Genomic DNA, 9344 nt, shown 5'->3' with positions numbered 1-9344 from the left:
AGGAGTCTGGGTTAAAAGGAGTGGAGGTCAGGCAAATTCCAGTGAAAAGAAGAATAATAAATAGTGAGTGCCAAGGCCCCTTTATATATTTGGGGCCTAAGCCATGGCTTAGTTCGTTTCTGATCTAATTGTGGCTCTGGTCTGACCCTTGCAGCGCATGTCACTACTGTTCTGTTTTGTAGGTGAAGTGCATTGATGTTGTTCAGGCATACGTGAACAGGATCCAGGAGGTGAATCCAGTGATAAACGCTGTGGTCAAAGACAGGTGAGTATGTCTGAGGACTTTCTTTAACCCCCTGCTAAAAACCTGCCTGCACTTTTTAAAATTACTTTCCAATCTGTGTGGTTATCCCCAGTCTCTGTTATCTTAATTCGGAGTCCAAGCTGAAGAAGCTTGCAGGGCAGAGTGAGGCGTAAGGACATATTTCCCTCTCAGAAGCGAAATGCAGTACTCTTGCATATAAAAGATAGTGTGGTAGGGCCTGCTTCTTGTGCAGCTTTCACAACTCTGGTCATAGCATTGAATTTACGAGCATAGTCATAGTGCACTGGAGAAGGAATTGGTGGGCAGGATAAGAGAGATGATTGGAGGGGGAGGGGGGGGGGCAGGGGAGCATGGAGCAGGGAAAGGAAAACAGGGAACAGAGCCTGGAGGGGAGGGAGCCATCAAGGATTCTGGAGGTGGGGGTGGGATGGACAGGAAGATGAAGCTGGAGGGTGGAAAGCTAGTTGGGTGGGGAGGGGATTTCAGTGGCAGTGAGAGGTCAGCCAAGAGTGGTATGCTTCTTTCTCTGTTTCTTCCTCGTGCTCCTGTAATATCCTTAGACTTATCTTGTCATTTTAACTGTTTAACCAGTAGAAACTCGAATACCGCAGTGCAGAAGGAGAGTTCTGACTACAAACCATGAAAGCTTAAGACGTTCCCTGGTAGCTGCAGCTAAACTGGTCACCCAAATGTAATCGAACACACACACAAAAATATATTAAAGTAGCAGTAGGAGAATTTCAAAGAGAGCTTCATATATTTGAGAAATATATATTTGCTTAATACTGTTCCAAGTTCATTTATAGACCTGGATTGCAACACAAGAGCATAGCACTTTGCTCATACACTTTAATCATTGCTCTCATAACATTCTGTATGCCATACTCGGAAACAATTTTTTTTTTTTAGAAAACACGTTAAATAATTCATTTAATAATCCAGGCAAAGAAAGCTTGCAACTTATCTTGATGAAAATAATCCTGACAGACTACTGAGCGTTCTTTCTGTGACTTAAAAAAACCCACTGAATTACACTGCCCAACACAAAGTGTGGGTTTTTTTTGTCTCTTCTTCAGGGGCAACAGTGGAATAAGAAAGCTCTGTTTTCTGTAGAGCATAAAAATATAAACAATAATCAGAACATATTTTAAATTACAAGATCATTTTCAACTTACAGTGCTTACATTCAATCCATAAAAATCGCTTGTCTTCAACGACATGGCTTACACCTCCATTATCAAGCTTTAAAATTTTGGATACAAATAGACCATTGGAATTAAGGGCAGGAACAGACGGGCTAAACAAAAAGCATTAGCTATAGGAGCCTCTTTCTTCCTTTTTCATGTAAATGTTTGGTAATGTGTCAGAACAATAAATGTATTTTTTTTAGATCCACTTCCCAGGTATCGTTTTCAAATTGACAAGACAGTAGGATCTGATGACAGGGCTTAGTAATTTTATATTGCAACCTTATTTAGATTCAAGATCTTGGTTTACAATGTAGATTGCTGGTATCCTCAAGTCCTCTCTTCTTATTGTATTTGTATATCTTTTTTTTTTCTTTTTACTTCCTCCTTTTCTTTTAAAGTGGACTGGTATATATTTTGCTTCCTTATGTAACTATATATTTCTTTTGTATTTCATTAATTCCTTAAGTTTTTTTTTTATTGGTTGTAAATGATATAATCAATAAGGAAATAATTATAAAAGGAAAAAAAAAGTATGAGCGAAGTGTTTTGCTTTGCGTTCCAGTCCAGATCTATAAATGATCTTGGAATAGTATTAAGTGAATATACTACTCAAATATATGCAGGTCTCTTTGAAATTCTTCTGTTACTTCACTAGAATCCCGTGGTTTAATATATTTTTATGTATCTAAACTGGATCACCCTCCAGCATGTCCGTTAATACCATTTTGGGACACATGAACTAGATGGCCCGGTGGACTGGCACATATTTATCAGGCTTTGCCCTTAGGTCACTGGTGCAAATCTGACTCAGAAAGCTATTCAATGAAACGAGTCCGTCATCTCAGGTCAGCTCCCAGTATGGGACTGTCCACATCAGTTGGCACTAATAGTTGCCCTAATCGACATTCTCAGCAGATAAATCAAAGACCAAATGGGCCCTGAAAGTAAGCCGCCATCTCATCCCTAGAGGCAGCTTTGATGCTGCCTATGCTCTACTTGTTCTGTGGATAAATGGCACACTTATTTTTCCAGCACTGTCATTCCAGCACCTTTTGTGAGTAGTAAATCATTAGAGAAAGTTAAACCTAAAAAAGAATTTGAATGCATTTGTTGGCTGCTGCGTACACTTGATTTTCAACCTTGTACTTTAGAATGCACCTAGGGAATTTCTAAAAATGATTCACTGCGTACCCTGGTGTACATGATTGCCTCTCCTTTGGTGATATTACACTTTGGCTCATAAAGATCTCCTGTCTTTACCTGCACCTGGGGAGAATTCCTGGCATCTGGGGTTTTGCTCTCTCTCCAGGAACAACCTGTTCATAGCCCAGCTGTGTTATGACCATGAACCTGGATCTCTGCCTTCCCTCTCAGGTACAAGGAGGCTCTGCAGGAAGCCCGCCAGGTGGATGAGCTATTGCTGAGGGGAGAGGAGAATGAGGAATCACTGCAGGAGAAACTTCCCTTCTTGGGTGTTCCTATCACCGTGAAGGAGGCGTTCACAGTTTATGGTGTGTTTCAACAGCAACCTTTGCTGGGTGCCATTTTTGTGTATTTGTAGCCCTTGGCAGAAGGTTTACCAATGTACTTTTGATGGAAAGCTGACAGAAACCAATAGAATCCCAGCCAGCTGCTGCAAAAGATGGCAGTCTCTACCCATTCAGCTGCAGTCCTGAGATTGTATAATACCTAGAACTTCCATATCCCCTACAGTCTTCTTTTAATCAATTTTTCTCCTGCTCTCAGGCTTGCAGTGTTTGTGTAATTGTGATTTTACTTAATGTCCTGTCCCCTGTGTGGTTTATGTCAGATAGATGCTATATGGTAATTTGATACTTCTATTGCTGCTGCTACTGATACTTATTATTTTCTTATTGTTCAAACAAGTGGGTTATGGCCTCTTGCCAGCAGATGGAGACAGAGAAAAGCTAAAAGCTGATTTCATTCTCCCTATAAAGGTCTGGTGCTGCCTTCAGCTCTTTAGTTTCTTCTTGGATAGATCTTTGATTTGTCCTACTAAAGACAGTGGTTGTTAAGGCATTGATTTCAGGAGGAATAAAGGAGATGAGCATTCAGCTTGTTCCAGCAAGAGTTTGCAGATCCCAGAGGGCTGGCAAGCTTGCTCGAAGAGGGGGGGGGGGGGGGGGAAGGACTATTTGTAGGAAAAATCATAAATTGTATTCCTAGAGAATAATGGCAAGGCAGAACCCTTGTCTCCGTTGCATCCCTGCTCCCTCAGTGTGGGTTGCAGGCTGGGAGAGGCTTTACCTTGCATGCAGGAGTCTTGAGAGTTGTTGTGGCTTCCTTCTGCCTGGTCTAGATGGAGCTTTGGTACATCCCATTTGTCTGGACTGGTCAGGTATGGATGATAAGGAAGGTGAAATTTAAACTTGCCTGCTCATTTCCTTTCCTATAGTCCTGCCAGACCAGTCCACAACTCACCCTGGGAAATCAAAGACTTTCTGCCTAACTAGTTCTGGAAACCAACAGCGAGTAAATTGTTGCCCACTGTGAAGGTAGCTGGACTAATTGTGACCTTGATCCAGGGATTATTTAATTCTTGGTTAATGACCATGGAGTGATGTTTCTTGGTTGCATTAGGTTTTGGTTATGGTGATGAGTAAGAAACCAAAATAAACAACTGCTTTCAGTTGTCTTAAGCTTTGACATAGGATACTGAAGAGTTGAAAGCAGCCCTCAACCTTTATTCTCCGGACTGGTCTGGCAGGACTAAAGGAAATGAAATTTACACACAAATTTAAAATTTTACCTGATGTACCACTAATGGTATACTTAGCTTTTCAGCAGATAATTCACAGAGTTACAATGTCTTTGCTTTAGGAAACGTTACAATCAAGGTTTGAGCGCTAGTATGTTTAAGGGACTTACCCACAGTCGTGCAGTGATAAGTGCACAAGGAATCTGAGTCTGGATCTTCAGGTTTATGGCTTCTATGCTTATCATGGCGTCTTTGTGCGATATGGCAAGAAACCAGTAGTCAAAACATTAGGAGGCAAACTGGCATAGGCAGCCAGGGAAGCAGGGAGGGCACAAGAGAAACTTCGAGGGAAGAAACAGAGGCATCACTTTAAAACAAGGAGAGGGGCCCTGGGAGTTGAAGTCAGAGGAAGAGGGAACAGCAGGACTCCATACCCACCCCACCAAGGTAAAAGGTCTTTCAATCATTATGTGGTCATGTTTGGTTGAGGGGCTAACAGATGTGGCCTATCCCAGTATCAGGTAAGGGGGAGTTGATAATACTCTCAGGAGAGCTAGGCATATTTGTTTTGTTGCTTAGGTGTACTGTGCACATCTGGTCCCTTGTAAATAAACCTCTTTTTTTCATAGGAGGAGAACCTGCCTCTTAGTTTGTCTGAGTAAGAACTGTTTTAATAGGATGTCAGCCCGCCAGACACCGTGATGGCTACATTACGCTGCCAACCCACCAAACGAAAGTTATTAAAGCATGGTACATAATTTCATTGTGACCAGTAATGCAGTTCTTACTGTTTATAGAAGTAGCATAATTTGGGGGCAATTTTCAAACTGAATTGGAACAAAGTCCACAGGGGCTTTTATCCTGCAGAAACTGCACCAATTTTCAAAGTGAAAGCATGCGTGCACTCTTGCTTTGAAACTTGCTGTAGGTACAAAGTGCAGATATTTTCATCTGACTTTTATGCAGGTACTTTTTGTTCATGGAAAATAACATGCGTGGGAGGTAATTTTCAGAAAGATTTAGGCGCGTAAAAGGACTTTTGAAAATTGCAACTTTTACATACGTAACTCTTTTGAAAATTCTCTCTGCAGAGTTAAAAGTGCAATCAACTTGTATTATTTGCCTCCCCCGACCTAAACACGTCTCCACTCAATGGAGGACGGAGTGGTATGGAAGCAGAAGAAAGTCCAGTAAAAATCTATCAGGCCGATACAGTAAGGACGTGTAAGAAAGAGTGCGGCAGTGCCGGGCGCACCCTCATTTGCCGCGCGCACAATTTGGTTCACATACCGCTCATACAGTATTCAAATGAGACGCAAATGCAAGCGGCGTCCAAAGCGCGTCCATGAAGCGGTAGGCGTGCGCAATCCATTTTACTGTATAGAGCGGTATACAGCGCCTATACAGTATCCTGGGTGCGCTGGTACCTGTCATTTCAAATGTCATTCCACCAGGTAAGTTCTTTTCTACAGACCCCGCTGCCTTGAGCACCCGGCTGGACGTCCAAGCCGCGACCTTGGACGTCTGGCTTGGACGTCCAGCCGGGTGCTCAAGGCAGCGGGAAGGTCCATGAACGGACGCCGCGACTCTCGTGGAATAACATCGTTCCTCCATGTATTGCTGATGTCCTTTACCAAACTGCCACTTCCTCTGAAATCTCTCCAAGCAGTGAATCTACAGCTCTGCACAGGAGGCGAATGCAGACCCCTAGCTTTCCTTTCCCATTAGCTCTTATTTGTTAACTCTTCCTCATGTGTGTGTGTGTATGAGTGAGAGAGAGAGACTCACGAGCTCGGGCTCTGCCTTCAGTCTCTCGCAGGTCAGGAGCCATCTCCAGGCGGGGAGGACGGAAGAAGGAGATCCCAGATCCCAAAGGTTAGCGTGACCCGAGTGCCTCCCAGGCAGTGATTCCCTCCCCATCGGACGACCTCCTTTTGGAAGCCCCATGACCTCTGTGGCCCAAGCCCACCCCCGCCGCCACACATGGCCACGGAAATGCCACCCTGCCGGCTCCTCGGACGCTGCGACCTCCCGCTGCCTTGAGCGCCCAGCTGGACGCCCAAGCCACGGCCTGGGCGTCCAGCTGGGCGCTCAAGGCAGCGGGAAGGCCCATGAATGGACGCCGTGACCACCCCTGCCACCACACATGGCCACGGAAATGCCACTCTGCCGGCTCCTCGGACGCCGCGACCTCCCGCTTGGGAGTCCAGCTGGGCACTCAAGGCAGTGGGCAGGTCCATGAACGGACGCCGTGACCTCCCTGCTAAACTGCTCCACCATGCTCGGTGAGGAGAAGAAAGGAAGGCTTTTGGGGTCTCCAGCTCCCCTCTCCTCGCAGGGTGAACTTTCCGGAAAGCTGGCGCAGCGGGGGGTTGTCGCCTGCCTCTTTAGGGCGTCCCCGTGGAGAGGAAAGGGTTAATCCCCCTCCCTGACTCCCCCGGCTGCAGGGCACGTGAATTGGAACTCTGATTCTATGCCTGCGGTGGCAGGGCAAGCGGGCCCAGATCGGGTGAAAGGAACATGTTTTAAATGACTTTTGTGCAGAGAAGGTTGAAGGAGGGGAGATCCAGAGAGGGCGAAGATACAGCTCAAGGCAGCGGGAAGCTGACTGAACGCCACACTAACGCCAGGGTCAGGGTAGGTGGTAAATTTGCAGGTTAAAGACGCGGCAGAATAGCTGGTTAAAAAGGCGATAATCTGGGCGCACGTTACTGTATGGGAGGGAATAGCTAAATGGATTGCATACATGCGGCGGGCGGAGACGGATACGCATCCGTTTCAGTAAGCGGTAAGGACGCGTAAAACCGGATACTGAATCGCGGGTTAGCCATACGCGTCCAAAATGTGCGTCCAAAGCGGGTTAAAAACAGGGTAACCGCGGCCGCGCTTTACTGTATCGGCCTGTATGTGGGGTGGGGGGGGAGAAGAGGCAAAAGGCAGAGAGGCTGAGAGAGAGGGAAGGAAGAAAGGGAGGTGAGAGGCTATGAAGAGGGGGAAATCTCTGGGTGATGGCAGGAAAGGGAATCCATGGAGGAGAGCAGAAAAGCCTTGGGGAAGGAATAAAGTGGGGAGGCAGGGAGAGGGGCAGAAGAGGTGAGGCCACAGTTGGGAGGAAGAGAGATTTGCAAGGAGAGAAAGATGCAGGAAGAGAGATTGCAGAAGAAGAATAGGTGAGGGAGTCATTGCAAGAGAGGAAGTTGGGGGGAATGGGGAGAGACTACAGAAAGAGGTGGCAGGAAGGGAAAGAATGTAGGTAAGAGGAAAAGAAAAAAGCTAGAAGATTGTGTAGAATGAGCGGAGAGAAAGTTGTAGAGGAAATGAGAATGTTGTGTGGCAGCGAAGGAAAGGAGGTGCAAGATGGAAAGAAGTAAAGGCATTGGTGGGAGAAAAGGAGAATATGGAGAGAGGAAGAAGCGATGAAAAGCGGCCAGTAAAGGAGGATGGGGTGATGGGAAACAGTAAATCAAGGCAAAAAAACCAAAACAAAACAATTTTAAGAGAAACGAGGATAGAAAGATAACAAAACAGACAAAGAAGAGACAGAAGAAAGACAGAGGGGGAAAAACATAAGACATAGAAAGATTAGGGAAAAAACAGTCTATTTAATTGTTCTCCATCATTTGAAATGTGTTACAGAATTTTGATTCCCAGCTGCACAAAGGTTTTCTTGTGCAGCTGTGATGTGCTCCATTGCCCTCAACAAAAAGGCGTTCTGGGTTGGCCCTGCTAGTTCAGGGGCCAAGCACCGTACACTGCTGTGTGAATCCCAGGCCTGGCCAGGGCTGGGGATGATGCAGGCCCCGGGGCAGAGCGTCCCGGTCATTATGAGACGCTGACACTGCGTGGCCTCACTTAAGTTGTGGAAGGAGCCCTGGGGATGTGGCCACTGGCCAATGCCGGTTTCTGCAATTGCTGGGCAAGCCAGTTGGGAAGGGGGGATATAAAATAGCTAGGGGGGAAATCTCCAGGCTCGTGGCACCATAGCCCAATGGAAGCTTGTTCCGATTTAGCCAGAACCCCAAAGAAGCAGGAAGAAACTGAACCAAAAATGCAGGCTTTCTCTAGGGTTGTGAGAGCTATCTATTTTCTGCCACTTTATCTTACTTCTCATTGGTGATTCTTCCTAGCAGAACTGATAAAGCATGGTAGCACCAGCCTGATTATTTAATTCAGTCAGAGGTTAAGGAAAAGGGGGAGTCACTTTCAAATTGACAATCTTGCATGATACCAGCAGTTTTTCTTTCAGCCATACCAAATAAGGTTGTGCCAATACAGGTGTGTAGTATTGATGGGAGGAGAGCAGGACACGTTTTATGACTTTACAGTTCCTACTATGGTTATTTCTGCCACCCTGAGTGAAATCTGCAGCTCGTGTAGCTTTCCCAGGCTGAGCCTTGACATTTCGAATGCCATTTTTAGAAACTCGTATCGCTATCGCGTGTACGGCTAGTCTGGATTATCTGTATGTGCCGTCACTGTTACAGGAATGCCCAACAGCTCTGGCCTGGTGGCTCGCCAGAACATGATCTCCACGGCGGATGCCATCGTGGTAGCGCGGCTCAAGCAATCTGGGGCCATCCCCCTTGGTGTCACCAACTGCAGCGAGTTGTGCATGTGGTATGAGTCCAGTAACAATGTCTATGGCAGAACCAACAACCCGTATGATGTGCAGCGCATCGTGGGCGGCAGCTCTGGTGAGTTGGGTTTTCAGGATACTTGCCCAATTACCTTAAGATGGCTTGTAAAAAAAAAAAAAAATGGATAGTGCTTTTGACGTTCCTGCTGATGGATGTAAAATCAAATAAAAGCAGCAAAACTGCGTTAAGTATAAGACCCTGAATAATATAACATGTAACTCAATCTGAACAATATACGACCTGTTATATAGATGTCTGATTGAAATGTGAAATCTGAGTGTACCTTCATACGATGCTGCTTAACAGTTCAGCTATCGTGTCTGTGAGCCTGAAGTAAGGGTTCTAAATCATTAGGTACCTCAGTGGTGAAACTCTTTGAAATGTCCACTTCCAGATTATTGTAATGATGGCAACACAAATAATGCCATTAATATCACTTATCTTATGTTCTGTAGTCAATCTATCACAGCCGACATCTGGATGTTTCAGAGGCTAGCTCCTTCTTCAAGGGCTGATTTTTTCAAGAGAGACTC

At 45.5% G+C, this 9344-nt stretch overlaps 1 protein-coding gene across 3 annotated transcripts in view; it reads left to right on the top strand.

Annotated features, from left to right (window-relative positions):
- The window catches only part of FAAH2 (fatty acid amide hydrolase 2), a 106267-nt gene that overhangs the window by 25033 nt on the left and 71890 nt on the right, over positions 1–9344 (top strand). For all 3 annotated transcript variants that reach the window (XR_003857522.1, XM_029607187.1, XM_029607188.1), the window contains exons 2-4: positions 183–265; positions 2830–2966; positions 8659–8868. Coding sequence is in view for 2 of the 3 variants with exons in the window: in XM_029607187.1 (XP_029463047.1) it covers positions 183–265; positions 2830–2966; positions 8659–8868 (430 nt within the window). In the remaining variant the exon portion in view is untranslated. The remainder of the gene's footprint in view (positions 1–182; positions 266–2829; positions 2967–8658; positions 8869–9344) is intronic.

This window comes from Rhinatrema bivittatum, chromosome 6, assembly GCF_901001135.1.
Source record: "Rhinatrema bivittatum chromosome 6, aRhiBiv1.1, whole genome shotgun sequence".
NCBI classification, from domain to species: domain Eukaryota; kingdom Metazoa; phylum Chordata; class Amphibia; order Gymnophiona; family Rhinatrematidae; genus Rhinatrema; species Rhinatrema bivittatum.
The sequence above is the reverse complement of the archived record's forward strand: the minus strand, read 5'-3'. Positions and strand labels throughout refer to the sequence as shown.